This window comes from Aptenodytes patagonicus, chromosome 2 (genome assembly GCF_965638725.1).
Source record: "Aptenodytes patagonicus chromosome 2, bAptPat1.pri.cur, whole genome shotgun sequence".
NCBI lineage: Eukaryota > Metazoa > Chordata > Aves > Sphenisciformes > Spheniscidae > Aptenodytes > Aptenodytes patagonicus.
Window position 1 is genome coordinate 116,589,510 of NC_134950.1, and position 20,284 is coordinate 116,609,793.

At 37.6% G+C, this 20,284-nt stretch overlaps 1 protein-coding gene across 1 annotated transcript in view; it reads left to right on the top strand.

Moving 5' to 3' along the window:
• AVL9 (AVL9 cell migration associated) overlaps positions 1–16,500 on the top strand; it is a 42,664-nt gene extending 26,164 nt beyond the window's left edge. The window contains exons 9-16 of the mRNA XM_076330833.1: positions 1,086–1,155; positions 1,796–2,343; positions 5,184–5,318; positions 6,142–6,361; positions 7,742–7,859; positions 8,793–8,846; positions 10,882–10,970; positions 11,844–16,500. Of these exons, the coding sequence (XP_076186948.1) occupies positions 1,086–1,155; positions 1,796–2,343; positions 5,184–5,318; positions 6,142–6,361; positions 7,742–7,859; positions 8,793–8,846; positions 10,882–10,970; positions 11,844–11,938 (1,329 nt within the window). The 3' untranslated portion in view covers positions 11,939–16,500. The remainder of the gene's footprint in view (positions 1–1,085; positions 1,156–1,795; positions 2,344–5,183; positions 5,319–6,141; positions 6,362–7,741; positions 7,860–8,792; positions 8,847–10,881; positions 10,971–11,843) is intronic.
• The last annotated feature ends 3,784 nt before the right edge of the window (positions 16,501–20,284 follow it).

The following is a 20,284-nucleotide window of genomic DNA, read 5'->3' on the forward strand; positions in this document are numbered from 1 at the left end:
AGTGTCTTCCTAGCTTACAGCAGAAGTCTTTTATTAAGTCTAAGTCTGCAAACTTGCACTTTTAATTTCATCGTATACCTATTAAACTGGCCTGCAAAATCATCAAGTTAGATCATTCTGTATTCCTTTGCATTGTTGATTCCTTGTAATGCTCATGTATTTTTTTTAGTAGTATTGTGCTGCTTGAGGATGTAAAAATGGCAAGTTGACTGTTGTGGGGGGTTTTTTTGTTTGTTTTGGGTTGGTTTTTTGTGTGTGTTTTTTCTTTCCTCCTACCTGAAGGTCTGTCCTGGAGGAACTCGGGTAGTAATATTCGGTCTGCCTTGTATTTCTTCTTTCATTGCTAGCCTTTGACACCCCCCTTTTGAATTCCTAACTAATTTACTAATCCAAGTCTCTCTGATTTAATTAAGGAGATTCTGTTTTCCCATATTATGCCTTAAGTGCTTTACTAAAGTTAGTATCAGTCATGTCTTCTGTTTCCAAAAAATCTTTTTTTTGATCATAGGAAGATACCGGTAATAAATGCATGCTGCATTTATCCTGTTTTTCACTTATCTGCATATCTTTAGTATATTTTCTTAGAAGAGATGTTTTTGCATAGGTTTTTGTCAGAATTCTAGAATAGAGATTATTTGGCCTCTCTGATTTATAACAGAGATTTTAATCTACTACAAATGAACGAGACTTTATACAGCATGCCAGGAACAACTTTTTTCTGTCAGTCATTCAGTAACTGGATCCATTTGGGGAAAAAAATCTGAACGACTGACAGAAAAATCTGAATGATTGACAAGTATATATTACACAGAAGTGTGTGTATATATAACATATATTACAAATATTATAAACTATAAGGATACGATAGACATGTAAATGTTTACTTTGAACTGTTGTAAGAGCTTTTGTTGGTAAGCAGGCTTTCTAAAATAACATAAAAAGCAATGCCTTGAATAGTTTGCATGTGTTCTGTCTATCTTTGTCGTGCTTAAGTGTAATTTTATTTTTCTCATTCTCTCCTCCCTAATTCCCCTTTCTTCTCTTGCACGCTCTTTTCCTCCCACCCCCCTCCCTTCTGCCTCCAGGTGCTGTTTTATATTTCTCCAGTAAATAGATTGGTGGGAGCTCTGATGACTGTCCTGTCACTCTTTCCTGGTAAGAAGAGAAGTTTGGACTTCTTTTTATATGCTTTCTGGTGATAACTGAGACTGGCTGTACTGTTTCATTTGGAAAACAACTTCTGTGACAGTTATGTTGGTATGTTGCCTGAAAAATGGGCGACTTGTATACATGTCCATGTACTATGTACACATCTCCTAATACTTACTACTTGCACTCTATGGGTTATCTCTTGGGCTTAATCAGAGCCACTGGATCTTCTGTGTTGCCTGTGGGTAACATAGAAGAGACCCTGGATAAGTCACACATTCCTGTCAAGTTCCTTGAAAAACAAAAATACAAACCTCTCTCTTCCTTCTACATGCGCTCTTCAAAAAAAAAAGGAAAAGAAAAAAAAAAAACAACCCCTAACCTTGCTAATTCTTAGCTTCTAACCAGTCTTCTCAAAGCAAAAAAAGTTGGGGCAGATTCTTTAGGAGAGAAAGTGTGGTTTTGGGGGGTTTTTTAACACACATACCCCCCTCCCCAAAGTAGTGTTTTAAAATAGGTGACTGTTTATATTAAATATATATATTAAAATACTATGCACACAAGAGCATTTTGTTCATTTTCTTTAACAAAAGTCACTTAAATTTCTGTTGAGATGCTGATATTCATGCGTGCTATCACCTTCCAGGTATGATTGAACATGGTCTAACTGACTGCTCACAGTATAGACCAAGAAAGAGCGTATCAGAGGATGCTGGCTTGCAGGAAAATACACCACGGTTAGATAACTGTGTTTCTCTGTCTGCTGCTGATACTTCAAATACAAACTTAGGAATGGGAAAGGGAGGCAGGAAGATGGCAGGAAACCATTCACTGGAAAGTCAAAAAGCAAACGTGCCTTTCTCCCGGTCAGAGAAGACTTGCAATGGAGCTCAGTCCTCCAATGGTACTGTGCAGCGCTTGAAAGTTCCTTCCCGCACTTCTCCAGCATCCTCTGAAAGTGACTGGGAGACCTTAGATCCTAGCATTTTGGAGGAGTCTAATTTGAAAGGAGGAGAAGGTGAAAATACAGCATCAGAACAGGCTGAAAATCTTCCAAGCGAAGGCATGAGCTCAGAAAGCCTTCCAATCACTGTGCAGCCCCAAGCAAATACAGGACACGTGGTGCTTGTTCCAGGACTGATATCTGGGTTGGAAGAGGACCAGTATGGTATGCCGTTGGCTATTTTTACAAAGGTAAACATGTTGTTCATGATACCTGGTAACCCATAAAGACATCTGTTTTTCAGAAGTGGCTAATAATTTTGGTTACCCAACTCCAAATGGACAGTAGGGTACTACAAAACATGTAAGTACGGTCTCTGGCAAGTGACTGTGTTCCTAGGCAGGTGGAAAGCGTGAGTGCACGTCTGAGAGTGGTGTGCGCACGCCCACATGCATTCCACTTTTTTCATATGTATACTTACATAATGTTTGCAATTCTACATGATAGTAACCTGCAACCTCACTGTGATTAATAAATTGTATGTATCAGTAACTACTGTTTTCTTTTACTCTGAAAAATTGTTGATCTAACCTATATGGGGCAAGATCAGAGTACTTAAGAAGTGTTTGGATACCTTAATCTAAACTAAGATTCTGAAACCTATATCTTAGCTGACACCTAAGCCTATGTTTTCCTCTTTTAATTTATATATATATATGTATTTATAAATGTGCAAGTGTGTACATATATGCACAAAATGTGTGTATAAATGTATATATATACACAAAAATATAAATATATATATATATATATATAATTTCACCCTTCTTTACATGATAACTCTTCCTGGTTGTCTGCGGCTCTTTCCCTGTGCATCGTGCTGAGCTGCTGAATTTTAAGCTTGCGCTGATGCCTAACTGAACTCCAGGTATTCCAGAGTATCTCCAAGGACTCTGATGGGCATTGTCAGGTAACAAGCAATACATTTACTAGGGCTGGTTTCCCATAAAAAACAGGGAAAATGCATCCCTTTTAAAGATACTTTTTTCAGTAAAAGAAGTGATATAATAATTTTTTTGGTTTTGTTTTTTAATGTAATAACCTTTTAGAGTAACATTTGTACAGAAAGTAGAAGATTCGGATTTATTTCCTCAAGCTGATGAGGTTCGAAGTGATGTTTCTTCCTTTGGAGGTGCTTATTTGCATTTCCTTGCAGAACATTGTATTTGATGATGGTGTTTGAGCTTCTCACAATAACTTTAATTGGAAATGGTACGCTATGTGGGCCCAAGTGAGCAGCTCAAATGTCATTGCCCTGTATTGCCTCATGTCACTGTTAGAAATGCTTTTTCAACAAAGATCTGCAGTCTGGTGTTTGTCTTTATGGTCTGTCTAATGAAAAGAATAGCCTGTAAATTGTATTTAGTCTAGTTCTATTGAAAATACTAGATTGAAAGTGAGAAAATAATTGATATGGGCACCTACAAGTGCAAACTTAGTTTGCTACTAAGCTCATAAAATGGAAAAGTAAACAATTTTAAGGAAGCTGACAGTTTCTGTGTGTTTACCTTCTGTTCCACAAAGGCACTTTTCATTTGAGTTTATCCAATGTAATTAAAGCAGAAAAGGCTTTACATCTCTAAGTTATCAGAAAAATGTGATGCCAAGTTATAGTTTAACCACTTACTGGAAAGTTTAAATCTCTTTTAGAGCTCTCATCTCAGGGTTGTTTTATGCCATGCCATGGGAAGACTAATAAATCTGACAAATTTGAATGGGAGGAGATTTTGCCAGATGGCATAATACATTATCCAAGTATCCCTGAGCATAAGGAGAAATAGGTTGTAATACTTGTTTCTTTAGTACCAGTTCTGTAAGACCTAATCCTCATTTCATTTGCAGTCTTTTAAAAAGAATGGAACATGTTCACGGAAATAAAAGTTGTTACAGACAAATGTGAATTTGGAAACTGACACTTGATACTTTAAATAGTGAAAGGTTTCCAAGACTTTGCTACTTGAGTATACAGTAATTAAACCTTCCTTTGCCAGCTTCTTAAGCCATATTTTTTTAATGTTTTCCATTTTAGGTTGGTGATTCCTCTCAAAAAAGCACCGTTGTTCCTTTGACACAGGCTGTTTGTTTTCAGCTGATAAGTGCTTGTCATCTGGAAAGCCATCCCTGTGTCTAATATAACAAAAGGGAATAGTTGTGCTCCTTTCTTCCATATGTTTCCAATTACCATGTACTGTGTGATAAAGTGCATGTGCTCTTTGTTTCTGTCCCGTATGCTGTTAGCCCTTCTGGGTTTCTACTAGTGAGTAAATTGCTTTGTGCTTTATGCAGTTGAACAGCTGGAATTAGACTTCAGGGGTACGTTGATCCTATATTTAAAAAGAAAATTACAATATCTACAGCTGCTTCTCAATGATCTCTCAATGACTTACCTCAAAGCCTTTTTTCAAAATGTTTGGGTTTTTTTTTTGTATTGGGAAGTAGGATACTAGATTAACTTACAAGCATGGAGTGGCTGAAAAGCACAGTGTATTGCTTTCTATCCTGCTCTTTCTTAAAGCGGCCATACATATGCTTATCAAAAATTGATTGCTATCACTGGAGCGTGGAAATCTCCACCTACAAAATGTGGATAGCAGTCTGTAGCTTTCCTGCATTGTGTGCCTCAGGACTACTAGAAGACATCATGGTATGCAAGGGGACAGATGAATCTTTATCTCCGTTGACTTCTTGTCTCTGAACTGACCCAAGACCTCACTCTTATTTTATGCTGCTTATTCTGTTGCCTTATAAACACATTTGATTCCTGTCCTTTGCATTGTATTTCAGTTTCAGTCCTGAGACTGAAAGGCAACACAACCTTTTGAAAAAAATTAATTCATGTGGAATCTGGTTGCTTTGCTTTGCAGATGTAATGTAGCAAAACAATAGATAACTGTGGCTGAAATTGTAATAGCCAAGGTTCGTTCTGGGTGGAATGTGCTGGCTTTTATTAGAAAAACCTCTGAATATAGACACTTTTTTTTTTTCTGTTTTGGCCTTATGTTAATCCTCTAAATTATCTCTGTTACTTTAGGGGTACCTTTGTTTGCCATACATGGCACTGCAGCAGCATCATCTCCTGTCAGATGTAACAGTCCGTGGCTTTGTTGCGGGAGCCACCAATATCCTGTTCCGACAGCAGAAACATCTGAGTGATGCAATTGTGGAAGTATGAATCTTTGCATTTGAACTTCTTGAACTGGGGCGGGGGGGGAGCGGAGCAGAGGTTGCATTTTAAATATAGCTTTAAAGTTTCACATTCATGCCCAAATTTTGAATTACTTCCCTATGAAATAAATTCTTAAATGCAGATGCTTATTACATTTGTATCATTTGTTAGGATAGGATTAGATACACTGTGCAAAACTAATACATGTTTTTCCTGTATATTCTTATATCCAATATTTGAATTTGCAGGGCACTTCCTAAATTTTTATTTTGTTGCTGGTGTAATTTTACTTTTCATGTCATGGGCTTTTTTCATTACTTTGTAATTAAGGTCTTCAAAAATAAGTGCTTGCAGCTGAGAAACAGATACAGTTGGATAATAAAGCACATTGCTATTGACTTCTGATTTAATCAAGAGGTTAAAAAAAAAAGTACCTAAGAAAACACTGTGTCAGTTCTAGCGAATAGATACAACTATATAATCAACATTTGGTAACCTAAGATAGCTACGTATAGGTAATGAACTTAATAAATTGAACTGATAACTGATAATCAAAGAGCCTCTACATGTGAGCACGAAACTTCCCCTGCCAAATCCTGTCAAATAAGCAGCTTTTACTATGTGCCAGGAAGATGGTCAGATTGTGGTTATATCAGAGCAGTATCTGACTTTCTGAGAACAGTCAATTCATTATTTCTTTGGCCATTTGTTTCTTCTTGCTATTTTGGGGGACCGTGGGTTTAGATTTAGGTAGCAATATATGGTAGTATATATAAGCAGTTTTATTTAGATAAACGTTTACCCTTGGAATTATTTCAAACAGATAGAAGATGCTCATGTACAAATCCACGATCCAGAACTCCGTAAGATCCTGAACCCAACAACTGCTGACCTAAGATTTGCAGATTACTTGGTGAAGCATGTAACTGAGAACAGAGATGATGTTTTCCTTGATGGCACTGGATGGGAAGGAGGAGATGAGTGGATCAGGGCTCAGTTTAGTGCTTATCTTCATGCACTGCTTGCTGCTGTGCTGCAACCAGGTAGAACAGATACCTTGTCTAGGGACTGAGATGGGGGTGGGTGGATGTAACAAGCATTTGCTCTGTTGCGTTAAAAGTGTGGCCTATCATTGGATTTCCCTCTGTCTAACGTTTCATTTTAGGCTGCTTTTTCGGTTGTCCTTGGCTATCCTTGTTATTCCTTGACAAGCTTATTACTAATTCTTACTTCACAGCCTTACAGACACTTTCTTCTTTGACTGTCACCTTCTCCTTGATTTAATTAAGCTTTCCTCATAAGTAGAAGTACCTGAAACCCCATATGTGATGACAGTTTTACAAACTTGGGTGTCTTACAAACTCTCTTGCAACCTGAAGTTAATTTTGGGGAACTAATTGGATTCAAGGAGACATGAAGTTAAGTTTTACTAGGCTGTTCCATCTCTTTTCCCTTCCTGCCATGGTCTTAAGTAGTCTTTCACATAAGTGAAAGTGTCATCTAGAGGCTTTATAAGCTTATGTTTTCTGGAGCTCAGCATTTTTTTTCTTAACTCAGAGGGAATTCTCTATCTTCCAGCCTTTTGTGCGTGAATGTAACTCAAAGAATCAGTGGTTTATTTGTGGAAAATGTTTAGTTTGCCCAGCACTGACCCTGTTAACTTCATTCTCATCATGATTATTCTCTATTCGCATCAATTAACTAATTCAGATCTTGTTCTGTGGTATTTGTGAGAAAACATGGGATTGAGAACTTGATTTTAAAGTCTGGATAAGTTCTTTATCTGACAACATTAATATTTTAAGATGATTACCTGGTTGATATGAAATGTCAGGGTTTTCTGGGAAGTCATACTTCTTCACTGACTGGCTCTAAAATGATTTCCTATACTCTTCCGTGTTTTAAAGGGAATGTTGTTGTTATAAGTTTATTCCACAGTAGTTCATACTGCAGTTTTGGAGTGGATTTGGGGTTTACTAAACTTGAATGAGTAATAACATAGTACAGCAAAGCCCAGTGTATCTGACCAAGACCAATGCAAATGATGTTTTTGTTCTTAGTTGCTATGTGGCCATTCTCTCCCCTTTCCTGTCTTTGCCTAGAGAATAAGTCAAGAGGCCGATGTTTGCATGACTTTTTTTTTTTCCAGTTGAGCTCTTTACTTAGAACTTTATAAATGAATTAAAAATAAGAAAAGTATTTTTTTAAGCTCCCCCCCAGCTTTGTATATTTGGGACACTTCAAAAATGTTTTATTATTTTCATTTTAAAGTGCCCAGTTCTTAGTACTGGAGTTTTAGTTATCTTTGATTTGATAAGAGCCTGGAAATTTTTAGTTTTTCTTTACAAGAAAAAAAATAATTTGTCTTGTATTACATCTTGAATGAATTGCTGCAAATTCTCATCTTTATTTTAATTTATCAGACAACGAAAAGACTTTGTCAGACTTTGGAACGGCATTTGTAGCAGCCTGGAAAAATACCCACAACTACAGAGTATGGAATAGCAACAAGCATCCAGCTCTTGCAGAGGTAAATTCTAGGTAAGGAACCAATTTTTTATAAAAATTTTTTTTTTTTGGCATTTAACATGGAAAGCTCCTAGTATGCATAGTCAGGCACACTGTTCTGTAGAATTACAATGTTCCCCTTGTTCCTGCTATAAAGCCCTGAGGGTGAAACTTTGGGGCCCTATTCTGTAAGTACAGAAACCGAGTTATTTCTGTTCCTCAATACCTTACTCTAATTCTGGACTATAGTTTTATGAAGAAAAACATATCCAGAGTCAGGAGAAGTGAAACTTGTTCAAGTTGATTGTTGGCTGTCCCCAGCTGTAGAAAGTTTGTCATTCCTCAGGAATTGTCCTCAGATGGTTCTGCTTTTTATTAATTGCTTCCAGGTGCCCAGGGAAGCTGTGTCCAGGGTTGTCATTGATGGGAATGGAGGGGAGCTGGCTGGTTTATGTTGCATCTTCTATACTTTGGATTGTTTTATGTGTATTTTCACTCAAAGTTTAGATGATGCCAGGCTTGGTAACACTGTTGGCTGTGCATGTGTTTTGTTTAGCATGGGTTATTACTGTACTGCAGGGAGTTTTGTTTGCTTTTGCTTTGTCAGCTGCTGTAGTCTGAAGAAGGTTTTTCTTTAGACCTACAAAGCTCTTTTGGTCTACTTAAGGGATCTTTCTTCTTTTTTATTTGCTCTGTGTTGCTAGAAGGAGGTGCCTCTGCCTTAGTGTGAAAAGGTTGTTAGTATCTGGTCTGTAAATAGAAGGCACCTTACAGGTAGTTCGTAAGAAATTTAAGGTTGAATAGTCACTGGGACCTAGCCTTCTGTAAAGTGATATAGTAGTATATCTACAAAAGACTTTTTTTTTGTAAGCCGCAGAGAGGAGTACAACTAATAATTGTATGATATGGATTAATTGTGAAAAAAATAAATAATGTTTTCTTGGGTTTTTCCTCCTCTTCTTCTAGCCACCCATTCCAGGGACAGTACTCCGTATCAGATGTTAAGTTAAGATTGTCACAGTAAGTATATAGTACTTTGATTTGTTTTTTGTTTTCTTTTTTAAAGTGTGGTCAAATATTAATGACTGTATAACTGTTGTTACGATGAACTAAACAAAATAATTGTTTAAATTGGCCATGTACATGAAACTATACTCAATGTTCTCTTGCAAAACATCACCACATCTAAAGATGGAACGTTTGCCTGAAATAGGGAAAAACAGTGCTAATGCACTATTTTGTGTTGGACTTCACATAATACAGCCCTGATTTTTTGTGTTGCAATTATAATGCTTTTGTGTACTTGCTTTTAAATTGTAAACTAAAGCTGTTAAAACTTTTATCAGTGTTTTTCTGTTGTTGACTTTAGGTCTCATTATTAGGAGAAAATAGCTTTTTTTAAATTAGCTGGTTTTTAATACAGCATTGTTCTAAAACTCTTGAAGTTCACTGTATATGTACTGAGACATGGTTCAGTTTCTTCAATTTAGAAGTTTAAAATTAATTTTACATTATCTCTTCTTGCACCAAACTCAACTGAACTTCAAGCTGGTCTCAGGTCTTACCTGTAGTATTCAAGTCTAAAACTCAGTGGTGCTTTCCCATAGCTGTTCAGCTCTAACTGAAGCCAGAATTCAGTCTTGGAGTTGCAGTTAACTATCTCGTCTTGTTTATGCACGAAGCAAAATATATTGTTTTCTCACTTAGCTATGTTGACTATAAAACATCAGAGACTGGTTCTTTAAGATGTAAAGATGTAAATCAGCAATACATGCATGCTGCTGATTCTGCACCTGCCTTGACTGTGGACCGTTATTTTCAGTACGCTGTGAGTAGGCCTAAAACACAAGCTAACATAGAAGAACAGCTTGAGGAATAAAAAGGTTCAGACTTCAGCCCACTGAACCTTTTTGTTGCTTTTGCTGACCAATGACAGATTAAATTTCCGTGATGGCGATTGAGAATGCAAATGAATCAAGATTTATCTCAAGGTAATTGCCTTCAATAAGATGCATGCTGATAGCAGCTCTTATTATTAATGGATGGTCTTTGTAGAAAGACTTAATTTGAAAGATGCGGTCGTGTCTATTATCTTTTACTTGCCCTATTTTTGTGTTTGAAAGGGGAGATACTAACTCTTCTGAGTAGCCTGAAATCAGTGTAAAAGGGCCAGTAGTTCTTAGTGTGTCTCTAATAATAAATACTTTTACAACAGTGCCTTTATTCTCCAGATGTGACTTTCCTGTCAGATACTCATCAAAATGACTTGCTTTTGCAAACTGGGCCTAAACTTGTTCTTGGTGTACTCTGTTCTTTCTGCTTTTTGCATCTACACTGAAGATTTTGAAAGTGTGAAAAGAATGTGGCATGTTGTGTTGTTAAGTTTTACATAAATGGGTTTGCAAAGCCTGAAATGTGGACTTGAATGTTACAATTTAAAACTAAATTAGATTATTTTCAAGTGATCACACTTGTGCAGTAGAACTGATTGCTTTTGTACTTTCCTTTCCAAATGGTGGTAGTGTGTGTCATCTTTTTGCATTTCTTTAACAAAAGCATGAGTGTAAACTGTATTCGATCAAAAATTTAATCTTGGAGCAAGATACAAAGTAAGCTATTTAGAAAAAAGAATAATGACTGATCAGTAACACTTTTGTTTAAAGCTTATATATTAGGGCTAAAACTTCTCAAAACTACTAAATTACAAAGTCAGATTTGCAGAACACAAATGCATTTTGGTAAACATTTAGGAAAGGTATAAAGTGTGTTGTATAAGAATGAACCATTGGGCATTTTGATTTCTGTCTTGCTGTGACAGTATCTTTTCTTCCTCTGAGAAGCTTGCCTAACTGGTCTGCGTGGATAAGATGCATGCAGGAATTATGGGCTTGATCATATGTGTGTGTATATATACACACACACAAAAAACTATATATATATGTATGCTATATAAATCTCTGTGTGTGTTTTGATATATATTTTAACTATGTATTTTATTTACACCTGGAAGTAATAAGTCAGTCAACTAACAGTCTTCAGTATCTCTCTTGTTTAGCTCTGTGCAAAACAGTGAACGTGGAAAGAAGATTGGAAATGTGATGGTTTCTACTAGCCGAAATGTTGTACAAACGGGAAAAGCTGTAGGTAAGAAATTTATTTAAAACCAGCTTGCATCTAAGCCATATCTTTTTTTTTTTTTTGAAGAAGCATCCTATATCTCAGTTATATTTCATTTTAATCCAAGTGTACTTCATAACATACGTAAAAACCAGAGCAACATTTTGAGGGGTAAAGCTGCTTATTGAGGCCCTGTATATTGCCTAATAGTGGAAAGAGAAGCGGCTAGGCCAAAGAAATCAGTGCAGATTCCTTCCCCAGTGTGGGCTGGAGATGAACATGGGAAGAGAGATGCTCAGGGAAAAGCTTTCATGTAATCTGGAAATGCTTAAGACCACAACACCACCTCCTGCATTGAGCTACTCTCATTTTTGTATCACTTCGACTGAAACTATCCAGAGCTGGTTGAAATCAGAGGAAGACCTTGTGTCAGTTTCTGCAGGTTTTGCAATAGTCTGTAGTTTTCTGGAAAAGCACTTGTTGCACTGGAACAGGGGCAACATCACAGTGTAATCTTGCAGTGCGAGATAACGTGAGTTCACCCATTGAAGAATCTGATAGTTGTTCTGCAGTAGCCTTGCCAAAAATTGTTTAGCTTCCTCTTTTATTCCATCAGAGTCTTTCTACTCTTTTTGCAGTTGTACACTCTGGCACGGAGCGCCTTTCGGCCCTAAGTCTAGCAAGCCTTCCAGGGCAAAGGACAACGTAGGCCATTTCTGCTAAGCTACTATATTCAAGTTCTTTGAATATTTTCTGACACAGACTCTGGAGTTGGATTTTAAATCCCAAATTGGACAACTGATTGTGTGGTTTTTTGGTTTTTTTTTTATCTTTCTTTGTAGTAGCTTAGTAATGATAACACTACACTATTGACCTTCTTTCTTTTGTTTTGTAATGCAGGTCAATCAGTTGGAGGAGCCTTCACAAGTGCGAAATCAGCTATGTCATCATGGTTTTCCACTTTTACGCAGTCAGCCCAAAGCCTCGGGGACTAAACGGTGGTTTTGCGCAATGCTGCTGAATATTTCAGGTGCAATGCTTTTTCTGAGCTGTAAAAAGACCGCTCCAAAACATAGTAGTGGAGACTAACTACCCAGGACCAGAACAAGGTGTATGTTGCTTGCAAGCAGATGTGGAATGTTATCATTCAGTTTCACTAGAAGTATAGAAGAATGGTGAGTGTCTCCATACAATGGGATGGCATTTGCACTATATTGGTTGTATTTAAAATGACTACAAAGGCTCAGTTTTAAAGAAAAGACGTTAGCAAACAGGGCTTGTTGCAAGCCAAATGTGTTTGACTTTAGATTTGTACATTTTCTTGGATGTTGAAAATATTTATGTAAACTAGTTATATTTTTCAATCCAAATAGCCAAACGTTTGTGAATTCTTGTTAGAAATAAGCAGAGTGTAAATACTGATTCCTCTTTCAGGTTGGATTTGAGAGCATCTCTGCAAAAAGTATACGGTGGAAACCCTTAAAAGGTTCCAAGCCAGGTGGAACTTTCTCGCTTTCCCCTGCAAACTAAAATCGGCAGGGAGCAGAGTAAGACTGTGGCTGACTTAAGGGTTTTTTTCCTTTCTCCTCTGTAGCCGTGTACAGTTGTTTGCATTAATCTGTCTCTAGCTCTCTGTCACACAGATTTGAGGGCACAGTTGCGAAATCAGTATTTTCTTGATGTTATGCAGTAGGCCTTCATAACTTTGCATATGTTTTGGCTATGTTTTTACCCTGGGACATGAATGGGATTCCAGTTGGAGAGATCTTTTCAGGAAAAGTATTACAAAACAATTCTCCCAAATTGGGATTGGATCATAGACAGTTTTGTGAGATCTTGCTCTATTAGGATGTAATTACACCATCAATGTAGTTACATACATATGAATACAAAGTACTAAAAACACCTAAAACTAGCACAGTAGGAAACACTGTGTGGCTTTTTTTTTTTTTCTTTGGCCAGTAAAGTTATGAAGACTTTTCCAAACAAAAATCAGCTATATCAATTTTCTGTGTCGACTCAGGGAATGTTCTGTTTGGATAACTACTTTTTTCATAAGGAAAGTAACACTAGAATTGAGAGAGTAACTGAAACGGCTCAGTTCGTATGCTTGTGTGAAGAAATGTAATAGTTTATATGAAAAGATGTGGCATAATGCTGTATTTCGTATGTAACGTGCATGCGGTGTCTTCTGTATGCGAGTGTATTCCACTTCCTACGTTTCCTGATTCTGAGAGAGATTATTTCCTGTTTCTTGCAATGTGTGTGCCTCTATATGCCTTCTAACATCCCCACATGATAGCTGTTAACATTTTCGACACTACCTTATCAAATGTTCCAACTTTCTGTAGTAAAAAGCTCTTAGTTTATTGCCTCATCAGTATCTGTCAGCATTTTGCCATGTTCTTTTCCGGGGCCAAGATTTCAAGTCATGGGTTGTTTTCTTCTATTCCTCAAATAAAATACAGCAGCTGTACAAGAGCTAAACAAGAAGGCTTGAATGTAATTTGCTTTAAGAAATCTAGGTGCATTTGAAAAGCTAATAGAAAAGTCACACTTGTGTCATGTAGTTACTGTCTAACAACTTAGTTTTCAGTTTTATTGCTTCAAACAGCGATTCGAAAACACAGGATCTGGTTTAAAGCCTTCATTGATTTTTTTCCAGGACAAACTAGATAGAATGGCCGTGGAAAACCTGAGAGTGTACAGCTAGTTTGAGTAGGTTCATTTGAGAAGGGCAAAAAGGGCCCCTAAAGCTCTACCAATCTACTGCTTCTGACGTACAAGTAAAATGTATCTACAGAACTGCAACTATTGCTCCTGGTCTCTGTGTGTATTTGTGTATCTCCTAAAACTTCTGACACTCTTTTCTGTTTTATTCCACAACTCTCTAATAGACGTTTATATCTTTTCAAAGACTGAGTAATACTTGATATGCAGGAAGAGCTCTGGCGAAATAAGAGTAGGGCTGCATTTATTCATGATGACTCTAGAGCTTTCCGATTCAGCATGCAGATAAGAAAACTGAGAATAATCACTTGCTTTTGTGAAATGGCTAACATATTATCTGCTGTCTGGGATTTAAGTGGTCAGGCTTCATGTTGTAGTGAAGACTGAATAAAGGTGTATATAAGGATTTAAGCACCTATAACACTACCTTCAGCGACATAAGGCACACTAGGTAAATTTAGGCTTAGGGGAGCTAACGATGGCAAGTTCTAGGAGCCAGGCAAGTGGTTGGTATTTACATGTACAAGGTATAGAAACAGGGCCTTCAAGGATCCCTTTTCAATATCCTTGTCTTTGTCACCTCCTCGCCCAAGTTTCTTCTGTAGAATCTCCTATGCCCCAAATTTGTATAGCCCATTTGTTAGCTCTCTGCATTCCCCTTACTCCCACAGACTCCCTCGCTGGCCCAGGGATATTAGAAAGCTGACTTTTTTTTTTGGTAGATCGATCTGAAGAAAGGCAGAATGAGGTGCCCTCTGCAGTGCTAAGCTGATGCACGGCTGCTCGCTGCTTTGTACAGGGGCTCTGTCACGATACTTCACAGTATTTCTCTTATGGGCAAGAAGACCAGACAGATCTTTCTCTGCAGTCTTTTTCCCACTGTCCCAGCTGTCTCTGTTGCAGAGCCAAACATACAACCTGATTAAAAGTATTTTCCTTTCCTTACAAATGATAGAATAAGAAACCTGTATTCATTTTCAATCTTTTTAAGAACTGGCATCTGCTAGCAAGTTGGACTGTGATTTAAACTCATACAGTGACTAAGACTCATGCAGCAGATGGAGATGCAGTGATCTTCATAATATGTGGTCTTCATTAACATGTATGTTTGCTCTTTGGCATTTGCTTAAACTTACTTTTGGGCTGTAGGAAGGCATGCAGCCACTGAGGTTCATCGAAGCTCATGTAGTCCTCTTCCTAATTTACTGGTTGTAACCTCTTTAGTTAAATCCAATGCAAATGCAAGTTATTTTCCTCCCCTCTGTTTTAAAATTTCCAGTGCAAGCATTATTACTTATTCAGAATGAAATGGAAGTCGACTGCCTAAATCTAAGACGCTGACATCCATTTCTGTGCTGCAAGAAACACTGAGTCCTAAATGAATTGGTGATAGTGCCTCTGATGAGTTAACTGTGAAGCTATTGTTACAGCTCTGTCATGATGCGTCTTGCAAAAGTATTTCTGGCTGTCAATGCACAGCATTAACTGGCTTACAGGTAATACAATAGCGCACCTTTCAACTTTCTGGCATCAAGGGCATCAACCTCTGCTTTTTGTACGTGCCGGCATTTGAGGAACTGCCTCTTGAGCACAGATACGAGACAAAAGTCCCCAAAACCCCACAAGACTAAGTATTGTTGACCTAATGTTTCATTTGACTAAAATGTTCAGCATTGTTCATCAATCATTTTCATGTCATAACCTTAATTCCTGTGCACATCTGGCACCAGTTTCCTCAAATATTACAATGTAATTATCATTTTTAGATCAGTGGTCTAGTACATTGCACTTATTTGACCTTGTACATCTGTTTTAAGCACCTCTGTAATTAAATTTAGTATTTTGCCTAAACAAGCTTCTGATTTCCATAGAAATTATTACTAAGCAGAGAAACTAATGTGGCAGTATTTAATTGTAAAAGTGAAGGTGTGAATGCCATTTTTAAACATAGAAACTGTTGTTTGATAATTGAACATACAAGTAATGTATTTGATTTTTCTTGTGCTGCTTGAAAAATAAATACATCCAGCCTGTTTAAAGCGTGCTCTGCTCAAAAAGCTGTATTATTTTAAGAAATTAATCCCACTAGAAGACACTTGCAGGTATCTGTTTTTGATACTGGTAGCTGCTTGTAATACGCTGGCAGCCTTTTTGAAATTTGTCTTCCATTTAAACTGGTTGTGGATGTTGCTTTTGCAAATTTAGGACAAGAGGATCCTCTACTGTGACTTTCTCTTCCCTATTGGGTACTGCTCACTGTAAATTGGTTAAAGTATTCAGTAGGTCACAAACCTCTCTTACATCAGTAAGAACTTTAGGTACAACTGTAAGATTTTGATCTAGATTTAGCTTCAAAATAGTACGTAGTTCATGTGGATTGTGACATCTAGTCAAAATCAGGATGCTGAGTAAATTAACTGCTGCACATCCAGCTCTCTGCCGTAGTGAGCTATTCACTAAAGGTTTATTTTAAAACTTTAAAACTTCTACTGTATGGGTCACTGTACCTAGCTGAGAATGATTTGGTAAATTACTGTTTCCAGGAGGAGGAAACATAACTGCCTTGAGTAACATTCAGATGTGAATTACGTGTAGCTTATGGCTAGAAAACGGTTGCAATTCTCTAAAACTTGTTCAAGTTTTTCCGACCGTATGCAAGTAGTTGTCCAAACACACTGAAAGATGAATTTACATCATGTTGTTTATGCAGTGTAATTTTACATTCTTGCATGTATTTAGGTTTCATTAAAAAGGGCAACTTGGAGAGTATTCATTAAAGGCAGAAACACTACATCATTGTACTATGATTAAAGATGTATGACAAATCGCTTCACGGTGTTTTGAGTCTTTAATACTATAGTAGAGGAGAGACTGACTTAAAAAAGCAGGCATGGAGCTTTAGTTCTGTGATGTTTCTGGTCTTGACCCCATTCTTTATCAAATATTAGAAGTAGTGTTTGGATTCATAAAAAAACTGTGGACATGGATCACTTATGTCAGTTAAATAGTGAACCTTACCCAGATTACTTTATTCCCCGTAAGTTGACATCATATGTGCACAACATCTGTACACAGGTGGCTTAATGTCGGTTGCGATGGAACTTGGAAGTCTGGCTATCTTGTTCGAGTCCTTCTGTATAGGTTCAAAATTGCCTAATCATACATTGCTCCTGTTGTAATACTATTCCAAAATCAACTGACAGAAAGTAAGGTTTTGGGGTTTTTTGTTATGTCCCTGCCTGAATTTACTGACTAATATTTATGAAAGCATAATCACTATTTGCCTCAATAGTAGCAGAGAACGCCTACAAAATCTTCTTGTCTTAATCTAGATCACCAAGAAAGTAGCAGTGCTTTCTAGATCAAGTGAGCATAAAGAAAATCAAGTAAGAATGTTTTAGCCTGAAGGAAGAACAGTTATCTGGAGCGAAGGCAGATGTAGAGGTATTTTGTTGTCTTAAAAACAATATGGGGAATAACATCACTTGCGTACTATATGAAACAGATGGAAAATACTGAAGAAGCAAACTCAATTGGTCTCTCATCTCTGAATTCAGAGACTGTGAAACGCACACAGAAACACAGTGGAGAATTCAAAAGTTCAGGCATACCAGAGAGTGGCAAAAAGTAACGCTGAGCTTAATGTATTGCCTAGTACAGCCCCTGGTTACTGACCTTTGCTGCTCTTAATAAATTGTGTGTAAGTGTGTTTTGATGTGTGTAGCGCTGTGCCAAAGAGCTGGCTGGAGAGTATGTCCACTCTTAAACTGTGGAACTTGTTTTGTCCACTCTTAAACTGTGGAACTTGTTTTGTTTTGTGTTTTTTCTCTCTTCGATAAAAACGTGCTCAAAGTTAAATTAGCTAGCCATACCTCTCGCACTGTCTAAATAAAATCTCAGCATCAAGATCTAGCTTGATGTTTAGCACATAGTCTGAGTAGACTTCAAGGTCTATGTTACATTGCTACCTTTTTAGTACTTTTTATTGTTCTGTTGACTGGCTCCTTGGTCATACTAATGCGGCAGAGGTGCCTAAGAGCGCATGCATGTATTCAGTGCAGTTCACTGCTTTAAGAGGTGAAGTCATGTAATGCTTCAGGTGACCAGTCATACTTTAGCACCTCAGTAATGGTGTACGTACAATGCTTAAACCCTGCCTTAGCTGAAACAAAGGTAGTTTCACAAGTTAGACCAGGCCACAGAAGAGCTCTGTGTTTTTAAAGCGGGAGGGGAGAAAAGCACAGAGAGAGGTACTTCTATTACTCTGTTTTACCTTCGTGCTCCCATCTTCTCCATTAGTCCTTTCTTCCATGTCAAAGTGTCTGTCACGCAGTACTGACCCAGGTCTTGCTCTCACCTGCTGGTTCAGGCTCTTTACCAACCTCTTCCATACCGGAACTCTGGAGGTGTGTGAAGATGCACAGACTTCGTACAGACTGCCTCCCGGCATCATGAGAGATCCCTGCGTTTTATTCACTCTGGTAGTACTCCTCCTCCAGGCTGTAAGCTCTGTGAGTAAGAACTCTGCCTTGCTGAATTGTACTCATGATAAATGTTGTAGGAGGGAGATATTTTAAATAATGCTGGAGTAGAACTAAACAGAACTTCGTCTGGCTAATGTTGAGCATGAAGTGAAAAGAAACTGGTTTTGAGGGCTGAGCCTACTTCAGAGTCTGCCTAAATTAAAGCTCTTTTCATGTAGGAATCCAGATCCAAAAAGAGAAAACAATTTGAAGGTCACTGTAAATGGGAAAGGGAGGAGGAAACACACTAGCCTGCTAGTAAGTTCAGTGGCCTGCAGGTTTGTCCACAGGTGTTCCTTAGCTGTACTGCAATGTGGCAGGTGCTGGTGGTGCATCTTAAGGGAAGCATTGAGAAGTGAAATGAGAAATGTTGTGAAAAGCAGTGCTTCAAACCAGGCAGTGCTTTAAATCTTAAAAAAATAACCTTTAGAATTTTATCAAATTATTTTCCCCCAACATTAACTATCCATCTGATCTTGTTCTCTGTAAAGCTTGACACAATTCACTGCCCTAGATGACTGGTCCCCTTAGAACAAAAATTAAACCTGCAGTTAGGTACGTATTTAAACAACTGTAAAAACAAGTGGATGCATTAAAAATTAGCAGAGGCCAGATCGCTGCTTTTTATTACTTCAGACAGGGGGAACTGAAACCATGTAGGCCTAACCTAAAGTAGTTCTACCAGACAAGAAGCAAACTTCTTGCAAATACCGCAAAGCTTGAGGACATGCAAAGTTGATTACTGACTGCAGCAACTAGTTGTGTAAGTAAGTGAACTAATAGTAAGTATGTCTTTAACAGAGTCACTAGAGGACTGTTCAACATGACTCGTCTTTAAGTACTGTGTTATTCATAGTAAATTCATTTTAAATAAGGTACTACATCATCTTAGACCATATAAAATACAAAAAATGCAGATAATATCTAGAAACAATATAAAAATAATATATTAAAAATGCAGAGTAGCAGGAAGTCATGTAGACCGTATTTTAAAAGATGTCCCTAAATTGACAAGATCAAGGACAGCTCTTCCAGGTTCTGTGAAGCAACTGTGCCTTATAGCCACTGCAATTTAGTCACCTATTTCCTATGCAAATTTACCTTTTTTATTTTTTTTCTCCTTTGGTAAGAAACCATGCATAAGACTTTAAACTCAAGTTGCAGAACAGAACAAACCCACTGTGCTCCTTCACTAGCTGTAGATCATCTACACTTGAAGAATATAGGCTTGTCCTAAAGCCTAACGCAGCCTGATACAGTAGGCTGAAGTGAGAATGACCCACAGAATTGAGCAGTCCGTTCACCCTGGAGTTACTAGGATACCACTCTCATTTTTGCCCGAGTTATGTGATTCTCCAAATTGCATTATAAAGTAGTATCACCATTTTTCTTTTAATGTGTACTCCCTTGAACAGGCTTGGAAGGGCATGTCCCAGACTACATGAAAGCAATATAAAGAGACCTATCAGCAGGAACCCCTGAGTCGCTTCTCCCCTCTTATCTAAGCAATTCAGGTGTTTACATCAACTATTTTTTTTTCCAATGGTAAATGCAAATGTGTTACTCATTTTTTTATGAGGGTAGCTTGCCTCTTTCCATTGGAGCCATTATAATTCTGGGTCCCATAAATCCTTACATGGTACAAAATGCCAAAGCGTTAAGAAGAGTTTTATATGAGGCAGGTTTATCTAAAGTCCCTTTTCCAGTCAAAACCTTTAATAATTGTACAAGACAAAAACTTTGTAAATCCACTTGAGACCTAGCCACAAAAATATATTGGTGTCGTCTTTGTTGAAAGCTGTAATTGTATTTACTGGAATAAGAAACAGAATTAAGGAAAAATCAGTGACAGTCTGGACAACCAAGTAAATAAATTTGCTCTTGATATTAAAGACTGAAAATAGGCCTCCCATCTTCTGAGCTTACGGAAACGATTCCTCATTACCTCCTTAATGCCTGCTGTTCTTCACTTTCAGTAGAGCAGAATTTGTCCCATGATGGGAGCAATGCTGATTTACAAAAATCATAGTGAGGGATTCAAGTTCTATATAATCCTCAGTTTGACTTCAATGCCCGATTTCCAGCTTT